This window comes from Oncorhynchus kisutch, linkage group LG6, assembly GCF_002021735.2.
Source record: "Oncorhynchus kisutch isolate 150728-3 linkage group LG6, Okis_V2, whole genome shotgun sequence".
In the NCBI taxonomy this organism is placed as follows: Eukaryota; Metazoa; Chordata; class Actinopteri; order Salmoniformes; family Salmonidae; genus Oncorhynchus; species Oncorhynchus kisutch.
In genome coordinates, this window is record NC_034179.2 from 59347541 (window position 1) to 59364376 (window position 16836).

Genomic DNA, 16836 nt, shown 5'->3' on the forward strand with positions numbered 1-16836 from the left:
CCTAATTTAAGTGATTTGTTTGACAATCAGATGAAAACATCATGACTGGCTGAGTTCATGCAACATTAAAAAGGGAATACATTTTTACAGTACATTTTTTAATTCCATATCTACTATAAAACACATTTTAAAAATTGAGGCCCAGTGAAGAAAATGTAACCCCCAATGTAAATCAAAGGCCCATCCAAATGATTCGTTATGGCGCTGGCCCTGAACCCCTTTGAAAACTTGTGGTTTGAATTGAAGAGGACAAGGCTGACAAGGCCGTTGAAGGCCGCTAAATCGTGATAACCATGAAAAAAAGCAGCTGTTACAGCCAAGTTTGCTACTATGCACTCGAATGGTAAGACAAAGTGGCCCTGACACATGAATATTGCACCTCTGCTGGAGTTCAAATGAGACATTTTTCAGTTTAATTGTGCTGCCCAAACTCAGTTTCCACTTCCATCAACTAGGGATGTAAAACAACTGTTTACTGTTAAGTTTGGAACCACCTTTTCAATGTTGGGTGATTATCTTCATCTCACTTTAGCCTAAATGAAATGACATACATTTTTTTAATGATACTTAAACTTTTACATTTGTCTCATCTTTACAGGTACAAGAAGAATTGCTTTGAATGTGGATGGGTTGTCAGGTTTTCATAAAAAATATCGACATATTAAATAAATATTTTATAAATTTGACAGCAGCTCCCAGGTTGAAGATCCCTGCAGCTATACATTGTTCATTTACAAAATCATGACATCAAAAACAAACAGAACAAGAGGTTTGATGTTTTTGGGGTAAGATGAGGGTAAGAGTGGTCCTAGCCTCGTTATGTAATTTTCAACAATTATGGAATGCATTTAATTTCTTGAAGTTACAAATCAGCAACAGGACATTTTATGGTTTTAAAAATCCATTTTAAAACACAAATAATTCATTTTCTCTAGAGGTGGTCTCTAAAAAGGAACTTACCACATCATCAACTTGTGATCGGTCAGCGATGTCAATTGGAACAACCTCAGCCTCCTCCCATTCCTCTGGGGAAAGACCATGGGGCTTCAAAGAGAAAGTGAGGGGGACTTATACTGTTAACACGTTTCCATTGGTGTAATAACAGAATAGGAAAAAAAGTGACATCACATATACCTTCATAAATGCAACAGAGTTTATTATCTCTGCATAAATTAATGCAGAATATATTTAGTTTTATTATTGCCCAATCCCAATACTGTGTTAAGTCTGCATTAGTGTAATAATTACTTGAAAAAAATCCTCACATTTTCTGTGGTCCCCATGTCTAGTTTGTGCCAGGTCTCAATCTTAATGAAAAAGTCATCCTTCATGTATTCATTCTGCGAAAAGAAAAATAAGTAAAAATGTCTGCATAATGTATACACGCACACTGTAAACAAAAATAAGGTAATATAAATGAAAAACACTTACGGTCACAACTGCATAATCCCAGATTTAGAGCAAGACGAACAGGGTAGAGAGGGGAAAAAGAGAAAAGAAGTAGGAAGATACGTGATAATAGAACATTTAGGATGTTCCTACTAAAACTTTAACACGACAGTAGAATTAGCCACACATTCAAATCCAAGCTATAAATCAAATACAAGTTATTTTTAAAGCTAGATACACCAAAGTTGGTGCACATATAGTGCTGTGCTTCTAAAAATCAAGTTAGATTGGATCGTGCCCATCCCTCCGATTTATTTGGGATTGAGGTTTATAGCAGGATCTAAACTCAGCAAAAAAGAAACGCCCCATTTTTAGGACCCTGTCTTTCAAAGGATTCGGAAAAATCCAAATAACTTCACAGATCTTCATAGTAAAGGGTTTAAACACTGTTTCCCATGCTTGTTCAAAGAACCATAAACAATTATTGAACATGCACCTCTCGAACAGTCGTTAAGACACTAACAGCTTACAGACAGTAGACAATTAAGGTCACAGTTATGAAAACTTAGGACATTAAAAGAGGCCCTTCTACCGACTCTGAAAAACATCAAAAGAAAGATGCCCAGTGTCCCTGCTCACATGCGTGAACATGCCTTAGGCATGATGCAAACAGGCATGAGGACTGCAGATGTGGCCAGAACAATAAATTGCAATGTCCGTACTGTGAGAAGCCTAAGACAGCACTACAGGGAGACAGGACGGACAGCTGATCATTCTTGCAGCGGCAGACCATGTGTAACAACACTTGCACAGGATAGATAGATCCGAATATCACACCTGCGGGACAGGTACAGGATGGCAACAACTGCCTGAGTTGCACCAGGAACGCACAATCCTTCCATAAGTGCTCAGACTGTCCGCAATAGGCTGAGAGAGGCTGGAATGAGGGCTTGTAGGCCTGTTGTAAGGCAGGTCCTCACCAGAACATCACTGGCAACAACGTCACCTATGGGCACAAACCCACCATCGCTGGACCAGACAGGACTGGCAAAAAGTGCTGTTCACTGATGAGTCGCGGTTTTGTCTCACCAGGGGTGATGGTCAGATTCGCGTTTATCGCCGAAGGAATGAGCGTTACACCAAGGCCTGTACTCTGGAGCGGGATCGATTTGGAGAGTCCATCATGGTCTGGGGCGGTGTGTCACAGCCTCATCGGACTGAGCTTGTTGCAATCTCAACGCTGTGCCTTACAAGGAAGACATCCTCCTCCCTGATGTGGTACCCTTCCTGCAGGCTCATCCTGACATGACCCTCCAAGCATGACAATGCCACCAGCCATACTGCTCATTCTGTGCTGAATTTCCTGCAAGACAGGAATGTAAGTGTTCTGCCGTGGCCAGCAAAGAGCCCGGATCTCAATCCCATTGAGCACGTCTGGGACCTGTTGGATCGGAGGGTGAGGGCTAGGGACATTTCCCCCAGAAATGTCCGGGAACTTGCAGGTGCCTTGGTGTAAGAGTGGGGAAACATTTCACAGCAGGAACTGGCAAATCTGGTGCAGTCCATGAGGAGGAGATGCAGTGTAGTACTTAATGCAGCTGGTGGCCACACCAGATACGGACTTACTTTTGTTAATTTTGACCCCTTCCCCCTATGTTCAGAGACATATTATTCCATTTCTGTTAGTCACATGTCTGTGGAACTTGTTCAGTTTATGTCTCAGCTGTTGAATCTTGTTATGTTCATACAAATATTTACACATGTTAAGTTTGCTGAAAATAAGTTGACGGTGAGAGGATGTTTATTTTTTTGCTGAGTTAAGATAATAGTATGTAGGTAGTAATTCAAAAATCATGTTAAACACCATTATTGCACACAGAGTGAGTCCATGCCACTTATTATGGGACTTGTTAAGCACATTTTTACTCCTGAACTTATTTAGGCTTGCGATAACAAAGGTGTTGGATACTTGACACATGACATTTCAGCATTTCAATTAATTAATTTGTTTTTAAAAATTCCACTTATGCATTATGGGGTATTGTGTGTAGGCCAGTGACAATAAATTTTAAATACAGGCTATGACAACAAAATGCAGAAAAAGTTGAGGTGTGTGAACACTTTCTGAAGGCACTGTATAAGCTAACTCATTACAGACCGTTCCTCATCAGTTCTGTCACTGCTCCATCATGTGTGTGCCACACAGACACTTAAGTCCTGCATCGGGTCGTATACCCACGGGTGATCAGCAAAAAAAAAAGAATCCACTGGTTGGTGGAATGTAGAGGTCGACCGATAATGATTTTTCAACGCCGATACCGATTATTGGAAGACCAAAAAAAGCCGATACCGATTAATCGGACAATTTTTATTTATTTATTTGTAATAATGACAATTACAACAATACTGAATAAACACTTATTTTAATATAATACATCAATAACATCAATTTAGCCTCAAATAAATGAAACATGTTCAATTTGGTTTAAATACTGCAAAAACAAAGTAAAAGTGCAATATGTGCTAACGTTTCAGTTCCTTGCTCAGAACATGAGAACATATGAAAGCTGGTGGTTCCTTTTAACATGAGTCTTCAATATTCCCAGGTAAGAAGTTTTAGGTTGTAGTTATTATAGGAATTATAGGATTATTTCTCTCTATACCATTTGTATTTCATTAACCTTTGACTATTGGATGTTCTTATAGGCACTTTAGTATTGCCAGTGTAACAGTATAGCTTTCGTCCCTCTCCTCGCTCCTACCTGGGCTCGAACCAGGAACACAAAGACAACAGCCACCCTCAAAGCAGCATTACCCATCGCTCCACAAAAGCCGTGGCCCTTGCAGGGCAAGGGGAACAACCACTCCAAGTCTCAGAGCGAGTGACGTTTGAAACGCTATTAGCGCGCACCCCGCTAACTAGCTAGCCATTTCACATTGGTTACACCAGCCTAATCTCGGGAGGTGATAGGCTTGAAGTCATAAACAGCTGCTGGCAAACGCAGGAATGTGCTGTTTGAATGAATGCTTACGAGCCTGTTGGTGCCTACCATCGCTCAGTCAGACTGCTCTATCAAATCATAGATTTAGTTATAACATAATAACACACAGAAATACGAGCCGTAGGTCATTAATATGGTCGAATCCGGAAATTATCATCTCGAAAACAAAACGTTTATTCTTTCAGTGAAATACAGAACCGTTCCGTATTTATCTAACGGGTGGCATCCATAAGTCTAAATATTGCTGTTACATTGCACAACCTTCAATGTTAGGTCATAATTACGTAAAGTTCTGGCAAATTAGGCGGCCCAAACTGTTGCATATACACTGACTCTGCGTGCAATGAACGCAAGAGAAGTGACACAATTTTACCTGGTTAATATTGCCTGCTAACCTGAATTTCTTTTAGGTAAATATGCAGGTTTAAAAATATATACTTCTGTGTATTGATGTGTATGGTACACAGAGCAACGATACACACCACATTGATTATATGCAACGCAGGACACGCTAGATAAACTAGTAATATCATCAACCATGTGTAGTTAACTAGTGATTCTGATTGATTGATTGTTTTTTATAAGCTACGTTTAATGCTAGCTAGCAACTTACCTTGGCTTACTGCATTCACGTAACAGGCAGGCTCCTCGTGGAGTGCAATGAAAGGCAGGTGGTTAGAGCGTTGGACTAGTTAACTGTAAGGTTGCAAGATTGAATCCCCGAGCTGACAAGGTAAAAATCTGTCGTTCTGCCCCTGAAAAAGGCAGTTAACCCACCGTTCCTAGGCCGACATTGAAAATAAGAATGCACTCTTAACTGACTTGCCTAGTTAAATAAAAGGTGTAAAAAATATATATTTTGTTTTAAATTGGCCAAATCGGTGTCCAAAAATGCAGATTTCCGAATGTTATGAAAACTTGAAAATCGGCCCTAATTAAATCGGCCATTCCGATTAATCGGGCGACCTCTAGTGGAATGAGAACATTATTTCAACCCGTGGGTTAGTTCGCGGTTCAGAGCAATTACATTGTGGGCCCGAAAACATTTTAAATCAAGATAATTAGCCTTAAAAACCCAGGAACTTGATGTACTTCCTGTCTGTGAGCGGCAAGGCAGACATAAGGCTATCAGCCACACACGCATTAAGTTTGTGTGGAGCCGGGAACTGTCCCTTATTTATGTGATGCTAAAACTTTCTATTTTGTCCACGCAGAGAGCTTATGGTCCATCTCTCCACATGAGAATATGACACATTGCCAAGTTTACTTTCCCTGAATAGCCTAGCTCACAGGAAAATTGCTAACATAGGCCGAACCAGAGAAATAAAAATGTTATAAGGGAATTTAGGCTACAACATCATTGTGGAAACAGGTGCTGCGCAAGTGAAATCCCCAGGAAGGACAACAACGCGGTAGATGGAGACAGCCTGCACAAACTGCAAGCAGGTAGGCCTATTCGTTTTGATAATTAAGTTAATTATTACATTCATTCAGGCTTTCGTTCATTAGACCATATAGTGTAAACCGGTTCATCTGGTAAAAGTTTGAGTAGTCTACTAAAGTGTTTTTAGTTTGAATTCAGTTTGAATTAAGCCTAAACTATTTGATTATCTAAACGATATTGAATGTAAGGGTAGGCCTATTGTTTTGTTATGTTGATTATAGGCTTTCATTAGGTAAGAAGGCTAATTAGAAGGCTATTTTTCTCAGTGATTTGAGTGATACATCACATTATGAGAAGATTTCGTTCTTAATTCATAGCATGGTTTCCTTTTATGCAAATGATGAAGACAGGCAGACAAGTTTATTCATGCAAGAAAGAATAGTAGTAATAATTATTATTATAATAAAGACTACTACTCTGGAGTCATATAAACAATTAAACAAATTGATGTTATATGACGGGTAACGGACCAGCTCTCATAATAATTATATGTGTCAGATTGCAAATAAAAATCAGTCCCGATGTCTGGTATCGGGCTCGGAATTGATGTGGCCGGCGTGGAACAGGCGCATGTCCAAAACACTGACCAGTACAGGACTGCAACATACACACCTGTTCCACGCTGAAGCTCCACGATAAGGAATATTAGAACATATCTGACTGCACTTAGCCTCTGCCCAGGCATTCAAAACCATTATGCTTAGTCATGATTCGTCCAGTTGGCGCATTCGATTTTGAGCTATAGCAAAACTTTTGTTAAAGCAGTTTGTTTTTCACACATTTTTGGGCTACGATTACCATCCTATATCACAATGTTTTATGGGTACATTATCACGATAGGACAAACCTATAGATGACTGCTTTTTTTCGAGAAGAAATTGTGACCACAGAAACAGGAATAACCAGATGCTATGAATATTATTCACTTGAGCAGGAAACTCAATCAAACCCCTCTCACACACACACACACACACCCACAGTCCTGAACACTCACTGGTGCGACAATAGGGGTAGGCATTCCAAGCTTTCTCGTGGAAGACAAGGGCTCCCTCTGGAGCAAACATCTGGATGAAACTGGGTACCTTGCTGAAAGAGTGAGAGGATAGAATGGATTCTATCATGCAACCAAAACAGTTATGAGTTATTGTTTTAACACAAAATGTCCTCCAAGTAGGGTCATATACTTTCAACACAGGTGGAAAGAATCAAAACAATCAGTAAATATATATATATATTTTTTAAAGGTCGCTAATAGTAAAAGTAATTGAAAGTTCTACATACTCAACTAGCTAGCTACCCTCTGACTGAAGCCATTTTCCAGTGACAATGGTTTGTTCTGTATTGGGATTTCCATCAAACCATTTTTATGCAAAGTCCTCTTGTACCCCAAAACTTACTTGAACTGCAAAGCATGTATTGGGGACCAGCGTTTATCACCGTTTGAGGTGTGGAAAGCCCAGCTCACCCCTTTATGATGTGGTTTTCTCAGTCTACAAGTTGACAAAAAAAAGCTACTCATAATAGGTTGTGTTCAATACACTGCAACTGTTACAAAAGGGGGGAAGTGATCATTTCTCTCTGGCTACAGATTTGCATTTTGACACAGGCAAAATGTGTGAATGTGTAATAACACTTTAACCCGGGGCTTAGTAGAGACCATTTATTTTTATAAAATTAGAAAACATATACCCGGCACTTGACATGGTTGGATAGAATTAGAGTAGACCTAATAATCACATGGATGATGTTAAGCCAAGTGATATACAGATTAGTGTTTCCTTTATTATGAGGGATACAAAAGTATATTGAAAGCAGGTGCTTCCACACAGGTGTGGTTCCTGAGTCAATTAAACAATTAACATCTTATTATGATTAGAGTCATGTATTAAAACAGCCAGTTGCCCATTATTTTTGGCAACCATGGCTAGAAGAGATCTGTGACTTTAAAAGAGGGGTCTCAAAGGAGTATAGAGGGTTTAAAGGGTGTGTGTGTGTGTGTGTGTGTGTCTCAGTCACCAGATCCTAACCCAATTTAACTTTTAGCCTGCGATAGTTTTCCACCACCACCAAAACACCAAATTGTAGAATTTCTCCAGGAATAATGGTGTTGCATCCCTCCTATAGAGTTCCAGACACTTGTAGAATCTATGCCAAGAGGCAATGAAGCTGTTCTGGCGGCTCGTGGTGGCCAAATGCCCTATTAAGACACTTTTTGTTGGCGTTTCCTTTATTCTGTCAGTTACCTGCATATAATGTGCATGATGCTGTGGAAATTGTGATCTATATATTTTAATGGAATTAGCAAAGTAAATTTAGAGTCATGTGGTGCTTAGTGTTGTGTTGGCCTGCCAGTGAAGAAAAGCTGAATAAATTACAGAGCTTGGTCATTTCCAATAAGCAGTATGGGTGGGGCTCTGTCTATGAGATTGTTTGAAACATGATATGGCGGTTACCACTTTATTATATATCCCCTTAACCATACTCTCATCATGTACACTTTCCACTTCCAATCTGTGAAATGTTGGCTAGAGATATTAGAGTGGGCAAGTTTAACCATTTATTAGAAAACGTTCACATGTAGTGTATTGAAACCTAATTCATCTTAAAAATTCTAAAATGTTCAATTCCAACACCCTATTTCACTAGTCTGTAACGTCAACTACTTCTAAACAAATGTATTTTGTAAATGACGCTGCTAGCTTAGATGATCTAAAATGATCATTGTACAATGCCAAAACTGAACTGTTTCACTCCATTTTTTCTTGATCTGATTGTAAAAATGCATAGGTTAGCCTAATGTTTTCTTGCTCACCTAATAGGAAAATGTTAATACAGATTGTTACGATTCCATAAAAATTAAATACATCAAATCCCTACCTGTTGAGAAGTATTTACCTCCCTAGCAGAAAGCATCTCGCAGCGGTTTTTACTTTGAAGTAATAGTGAAGTAGGCTCATTGCATGCAATAGAAAAAAAGGACAGCAAATGTGTAGGCCAGATCCACCAGATGTATTTTTCCAGAAGTACTCACCTGTGTATGTGGTAGATCTTGTGCGTGTATTGGCCTTTCTCTCCATCCTTTTCATATGGTTCATTTCGAAGCACTTCAATACCCTCTCCTCCTCCAGTGTTATTCTTGCTAGCCTCAGCAACAGAGAACAGCTGGCCGACCTGGTACTGTAAATGAGTGAAGACGTTACATAAGTATGCATGTGTAGCTAATGTAGCCAGGCCTCCCACCAGCTTAATCAGTTCACAGCATGAGAAATAAAGACACGGAAGTTGGTATTCGATGTGGTAGATAATGAAATACACTGAACAAAAACGCAACAATTTCAAAGATTTTACTGAGTTAGAGTTCATATAAGGAGATCAGTTAACTGAAATACATTCATTAAGCCATAATCTATGGATTTCACATGACTGGGAATACAGATATGCATCAGTTGGTCATAGATACCTTAACAAAAAGGTAGGGGTGTGGATCAGAAAACGAGTCAGTATCTGGTGTGAACAGCATTTGCTTCATGCAGCGCAACATCACCTTACTTACCCTATTTTTTATTGAAGTGTCATGTACACGTTTAAAGTGGCGTTTAAATACAAAACAAAACTGACAATACAACTTTCATAACAGTTACATACCAATAAAACACAAAAAGAATGTAAAAAAGACTAGCCTGCTGGCCTTACTGAGTTGATAGGAACATTAGTCTGAGCTATTTAGGAGGGATATCACACCTGGCACAAATGATTGTCTAGTTTTTTCTGCTGAGGGGTGCCCTATACCTGCGCCCAAAGGGGAGTAGGTCAAAGTCCGGGTACAGGGGGTGGCTTGGGTCTAAAACGATTTTGTGAGCCTTGCAGCCCTGACCTTAAAGATCTCATCCAGGCCTGTCTGTGTGACTCCAAGTACCTTGCTTGTTGTGGTGATAATCCTTCTCAGCATATTTCTCTGGCTGACAGTGGCATTGCAAAACCAACAAACAATACAAAAATGTCAAATACTCTCAATGAAAGATTTGTAAAATAGAGATTTGTAACATCTCCTTCGCTTAGGGCTCTATTTTTGGCTGCCATACGCACATTAGTTTGCAATTTCATTATGTAAAAACTGGCATTCTGGCATTTTTCAGCCCTAATGTAAATGCCCCACTGGCATTTACCTGTCTAACAACAGCTCACTTGCACTGTCGTGTGAGGGGGGAATATTTGAGATGTGTCCTTAAAAACATGAGCAAAAGTGACAATTTCTTAGCAGTAATGCAGTTGATGACGGCATGGATTTTGAGAGCAGAAGTGCAGCCTATCCAGCCGTGACGCACAGCGAGTGCCCATTGGAGATCAAATTCAAATCAAATGTATTGTTCTCATAAACATATTTAGCAATGTTATTGTGGTGCAGTAGTATCAGTGCAGTAGTATCTAACAATTCACAACACACAAATCTAAATGTAAAATAATAGAATGAAGAAATATATTAATATTAGGACGCGCAATGTCTCGAGTGGCATTGACTAAATACAGTATGACTAAAGCCATATGTAAACATTATTAAACGTGACTAGTGTTCCATTATTAAAGTGAATTTTATGCCGGTGAATCTCATATTTAGAAACTATTGGACCCCCTTAATTAATTTCATTTAATTAAGAACCAAGTATAGCCTCCCCTCCCCTTAATCAAGGCTGGTTTAGCAGCATCATATAGGTGTCGTTTTATCCTGGCCATTAGCCAACTAGCCTATGAATAAATGAGTTTTACTGAGCGTGCTTTGAAATATTTGGAGGTGTTTGTCCTTTCATTATTAAAAATTGACATACTTGCATACTTCATTTAGCTTGTTTGAGTAGGCTTTCCATCCCCATTTTCAAACAGGGCCCCTCGTCCGATTACCAAAGACACGCACACTCCTCCGAACTATTCAAACCTCATAGGCAATGATACAATTGACAGGAGCTAGTTTGTACGTGCGAATGTAATGCATAAAGACATTTACGCCAACATGTGCACACATGCCATGGAAGGAGATAAGCGATTTATGATATCATGCTTCTGACCCGATCCTAAATAGAAAGTGTTGTTGGTTTAAAAAAATTATTACAAATATTCCATCCATGGGTTTATTGTGATAAAGTAGGCTGCTACATGGCTCGATGCAATGCAATTTCATCTGCTATTTCTGGAGTGCAAATATTAAATTGGTAAGATGGGTCCATGTTTATAAACATTACATTTGCAAGTAGTACAACAGTGAGTGGACAAGTCCCCTTTATATTGGATCTTTATCCTGCTACTGTGAAGAAGGGAGAAATTACAGCGCCTGTAAATGTATTTAGACATATCCTATTTAAAACATGTAATTTAGTTTCCATTCGAATTATATAGTCTTTTTAGGCTTTATCAATAGCCTATTGAATTTAAATCATGCTTATTGACTACATTTGGCATGTCCATGTCCAGACTGCAATTAACAGTAGGCCTAGACCCGAAATCAGTGAAAATGCCATAGCCTATTTAACAATGTATGTCCATATTGAAGCAATGCAATTAGAACTACAGCTGAAGTTGGAAATTTACATACACCTTAGACAAATATATTTAAACTCCGTTTTTCACAATTCCCGACATTTAATCCCAGTAAAAATTCCCTGTCTTAGGATCACCACTTTATTTTAAGAATGTGAAAATAATTATTTATTTCAGCTTTTTCTTCTTTCATCACATTCCCAGTGGGTTAGGTCAGAAATGTACATACCAAATACTAAGTGAGTGTAGTATTGCCTTTAAATTGTTTAAAACTTGGGTCAAACATTTCATGTAGCCTTCCACAAGCTTCCCACAATAAGTTGGGTGAATTTTGTCCCATTCCTCCTGACAGAGCTGGTGTAACTGAGTAAGGTTTGTAGGCCTCCTTGCTCGCACACGCTTTTTCAGTTCTGCCACTCCAATACCTTGACTTTGTTGTCCTTAAAGCCATTTTGGAAGTATGCTTGGGGTCATTTTCCATTTGGAAGACCCATTTGCGACCAAGCTTTAACTTCCTGACTGATGTCTTGAGATGTTGTTTCAATATATCCACATAATTTGCCTGCCTCATGGTGCCATCTATTTTGTGAAGTGCACCAGTCCCTCCTGCAGCAAAGCACCCGCACAACATGACGCTGCCACCCCCATGCTTCACGTTGGGATGATGTTCTTTGGCTTATAAGCCTCCCCCTTTTCCCTCCAACGGTCGTCATGGCCAAACAGTTATATTTTTGTTTCATCAGCCCAGAGGACATTTCTACAAAAAGTACAATATTTGTCACCATGTGCAGTTGCAAACTGTAGTCTGGCTTTTTTATGGCGGTTTTGGAGCAGTGGCTTCTTACTTGCTGAGCGGCCTTTCAGTTTATGTAGGACTCATTTACTGTGGATATAGATACTTTTGTACCTGTTTCCTCTAGCATCTTCACAAGGTCCTTTGCTGTTGATCTGGGATTGATTTGCACTTTTCACACCAAAGTATGTTCATTTCTAGGAAACAGAACGCGTCTCCTTCCTGAGCGGTATGACGGCTGCGTGGGCCCATGGTGTTTATACTTGTTAATCTGTACAAACAGTAAGCGTGGTACCTTCAGGTGTTTGGAGATTGCTCCCAAGGATGAACCAGACTTGTGGAAGTCCACAATTTTTTTTCTAAAGTTATAAAACTTCTCAACTTGTAAACTAACTTTTGAGAAAATGGCCTTTGAATGTTTTGTATCTTGTGAAGAGCTCTTTGTCTTCACTCATTCAGCATCGTTCACACACTCTTAAGCTTCAGCCCCAACCATCTCATTTCGCTTGTGGAGCGCACACTTCATGCTCTGGCCGATGATTGGATAACATGAAAATAGCCTAACCAGCTCTGCTGGCAACAATTCCATTACGCTTTTTTGCAGACGTTTACTGATACCGGTCATATTTAATGGGTTTTGTAAACACGTCACGTAGCTTTCGCTAACGAACCAGCCAGCTAACGTTAGCTAGTTAAACAACAATGAACAGTGCCAAAAATGCCACAGTGCTGGATACTAACCAAGCTGGTTCAATGTTAGCTAGCTAACATTAGGCTCGCATTAGCTAGCTAACAGTACACTTTAACTTGAAATGAAACCACTGTCAAAATTAGAAAAGTAATATCTGAAAATGTAGCTAGCTAACGCTAGACTATCTTACCTGTATACATCATCATGCATGATGGATGCGTCTCCCTGTCAGGAATGCCATACCACGGTGCAATTCCACTGATTTCAAAACTTGATCCTCCAGAAAGTGGAGAGCAACAGTTCCACTCCAAAAAAATTTAAAGCCACGTTCGACAGGATTACCAACACAGACTGACAAGCACAAATAGACAGAAGCCTTCTAAATGGCAGACCAATCCGAAATCATCTCTCAGCATGTCCTGCGACTTATCTCAGCCAATCATGGCTATTGGGAAGGTTCCCGAAGGCTCGTAATTCAACAATTTTATTCGTATTTACAGATGGCATGCAAGTTTGTTATTTAGACACGTGAAAGTTCACATGTTCAATTAGGCATTTCTGACAACAAAAAACACATTTTGATAAAAACACATTTTATTACATTCAAACGGCTCTCCTGTGAAGTCGTGACTTGCGACATATGCCTAGTTTCCTGAATTGGGTCACATATTTAGCCAAGGAGAATGTTCTGATTGGCGAGTGAGGGGTAAGCCTCGACACACCCAAAACTGGTTTATTCATCAAAACCCAGCCCTTTCAAATAAAATCATATTGGTCACATACACATGATTAGCAGATGTTACTGCGAGTGTAGCTTAATGCTTGTGCTTCTAGTTCTGACAGTGCAGCAATGTCTAACAAGTAATCTAAGCATAGTTTCCTAAGGACTAGAAGCGAGGTGGCCCTGTGTCGGCGCCATCTTGGTAATTTGCGCAACTGCGCCAATAACTGTGGTGGTGAAAATAGCAAAACTATTTGAGTCCCCCAAACCTACAGCGCTACCTCTTAGATTTACCACTGCATTAGGTTTGTTAAGATAGAGGCCATAGAGTTCATCAGGCTGTTGTTTGTGGCCTGTGGAATGTTCTTCCACTCTTCAATAGCTGTGCGAAGATGCTGGATATTGGCAGGAACTGGAACACTGTCGTACACGTCAATCCAGAGCATCCCAAACATGCTCAAAGGGTGACGTGTGTACAGATCCTTGCGACATTGGGCTGTGTATTATCATGTTGAAACATTAGGTGATTGTGGTGGATGAATAGCATGACAATGGCCCTCAGGATCTCATCACAGTGTCTGTGCATTCAAATTGCCATTGTGTTCATTGGCCGTAGCTTATGCCTGCCCATACCATAACCCCACCGCCACCATGGGGCAATCTGTTCACAACGTTGACATTAGTAAATCACTTGCCCACACCATGTCATCTGCCCAGTACAGTTGAAACCGGGATTCATCCATGAAGAGCCCCCTTCTCCAGCATGCCAGTGGCCATCAAAAGTGAGCATTTGCCCACTGAAGTCGATTATGACGAGCATGCAGATGAGATTCCCTGAGACGTTTTCTGACAGTTTGTGCATAAAATTCTTTGGTTGTGAAAACCCACAGTTTCATCAGCTATCCAGGTGGCTGGTCTCAGACGACCCCGCAGGTGAAGATGGATGTGGAGGTCCTGGGCTGGCATGGTTTACACGTGGTCTGCGGTTGTGAGGCCAGTTGGACGTACTGACAAATTATAAAACATTGGAGGCGGCTTATGGTAGAGAAATTAACATTAAATTCTCTGGCAACAGCTCTGTTGGACATTCGTGCAGTCAGCATGCCATGTCAGGTGGATGGATTATCTTGGCAAAGTTGAAATGCTCACTAACAGGGATCTAAATAAATGTGTGCACTAAATTTGCGATTACTTTTTGTCCCTATGTTAACATTTTGGGATCTTATTTCAGCTCATGAAACATGGACCCAACACGTCACATGTTGCGTTTATATTTTTGTTCAGTGTATGTGTTTGGCTAAACGAAATATTGAAACCATGCTCTTACCTCTTCAACTGAACAGGGCAACAGCACTTGGCTATCAAGAGATGGAGGATAAAGAAAACGGACATACAAGTCAATACAATTGGATAAGTCGTTATTGTGTGAACATTAACAGAGTTTACTCAAATCCACAATATGTTGAGTGAAGTCGGCTATGCGGACCATTGTATGATATCATCAGCTCGTGCTATAGTAGATTACATTCCACACGTTAGCTTCGCCGCTAACTTGCTACGAACCAAGGACAGGTTCGAAATTGGCTATCCGTAGAGCCTCTATCGTGTTAGCTATCTAGAGTCAGTGGCTAGATAACGTTAGCTATATTTCTACACTAAGTAACGTCAGCTAGCTTATCACCGATCATTCAACATTTCTGAAAACCTGTCATCGGCTCAAGGAGTGCCATATTGTAGTGATATCTAGCTATGTAAGTCCCACAATTGCGAGTTACATTAGCTAGTCTAATAGACAGCCAGTATTATCGAACACAAACATTGACATAGCTTTACTAACTAGCTGAAGCTGGATGGCTACCGTAGTAGCTAGCCAACCGCTTACGTTACCTCGAACCAAATCACTGCTTCAAATTCCACCTTGCATTAAATAACACATTTTTATATATTGTGGTAACGATTGAGTCATGATGGACGCTATGATATAAATAGAATTCGCGTGCATAATGTACTCACTATTCCTTTATGAGTACCATCCCGAACGTGGACTGAACTGCTTCTTCTTTAAATTTGTATTGGCGGATCACAACTACGGCGCATATACCGCCCCCTACTATACTGGATGGCTTGTGTACATCGCCGCGGGCCGCACAGAGTATCTCGCTTGTGGGCGCGCTGGCAGCATATAGCAGCTTTTCGATTGTGCGTAAAGAATTCAGCATAGCAAGTTTGTATGAAGGTCTAGTTATTAAATGGGTAAATAGTGTAATCCGTTTTCCATGTTATGAATTTATTCACAGATAAATAGTAATATGCTCGAAACCGCGCTGGTGACAAACTTTGCTGCCCTGATTCTAATCGTCCACATGGCTGGGTGAACCTATTCAAGTAAGTAAATACTTTTCAAAAATGTTAAAACAAACGATGTATTATTAGCTAACTAGCTACAGTACATGCTAACTCAAATGAACTAGCTAGTTGTGAAGTTGGCTAGCTATCTAGGCGTAGGCTATGCACTTTCGTGTAGTTCCTGTCCCTAGAAGTGAGGATGGAGATAATAGCAACATAATATTCAGTTGGTGAATTTGACTATAATGAAGTCTGTTTCTTGTGAGGTTTTCTGTCCTCAGATAAAGAGAGCTATGAAAGCCAGTCTACATATGAAGAGGTCCCAATGAAGAGCAGTGGTTCTCAGTCCAGGGGACTCAAAGGGGTCGCACATTTTTGTTTTTTCCTTAGCACTGCACAGCTGAGTCAAATGATCAACTCATCATCAAGCTTCAAGTGTTATTTATGTATTCATTTGTGACGCTATCCTTGATATGATCCTGTTATTGTCACTTGTCACATGTGTTATTGAACATGTGCCCATGCATCTTTTAATCCAGTGATGTAAATATCTAACAATTGTTTTCCATATTCCAACAGATACCTTGTAACTGGAGATTTCTTCAAAACGATTGCCTACAGTTAACGTGTAGGGCACTGCAAGGTTGGGTGACCAGGGCCATCTGGGGCTGCCTCCTGGAGGAATTCAGGTGTGTGAAGGCTACCCATAACTTCATGAGGATGGACACGAGGACCAGGAGGGGATCTGCAGCTCACTGCCGTGTGCCAGAGAAGCCTGCTGCGCTGCACAATGTTTCAAGGATGGGGTCCAACAACGCAAGAGAGTCAATCTGTGTGCTGGAGATATTCACCTCCTACTTCTTAGAAGAGGGTGCTGTTCCCTGGCAACACCATAGACTACACTATGCACAAACAAAGACT

The 16836-nt window shown here is 40.2% G+C and overlaps 1 protein-coding gene across 3 annotated transcripts in view; it reads right to left on the reverse strand.

Annotated features, from left to right (window-relative positions):
- The window catches only part of pitpnbl (phosphatidylinositol transfer protein, beta, like), a 37197-nt gene extending 21515 nt beyond the window's left edge, over positions 1-15682 (reverse strand). Inside the window, exons 1-8 of one of the 3 annotated variants that reach the window (XM_031827024.1) lie at positions 15583-15682; positions 14897-14927; positions 8867-9012; positions 7233-7325; positions 6830-6921; positions 1432-1439; positions 1266-1340; positions 961-1044 (exon numbers count right to left, since the gene is read on the reverse strand). In XM_031827024.1, the coding sequence (XP_031682884.1) occupies positions 961-1044; positions 1266-1340; positions 1432-1439; positions 6830-6921; positions 7233-7325; positions 8867-9012; positions 14897-14927; positions 15583-15602 (549 nt within the window). In that variant the 5' untranslated portion in view covers positions 15603-15682. The remainder of the gene's footprint in view (positions 1-960; positions 1045-1265; positions 1341-1431; positions 1440-6829; positions 6922-7232; positions 7326-8866; positions 9013-14896; positions 14928-15582) is intronic. The other 2 variants (XM_020486055.2, XM_031827025.1) reach the window with 2 other exon arrangements.
- Between the last annotated feature and the right edge of the window lie 1154 nt (positions 15683-16836).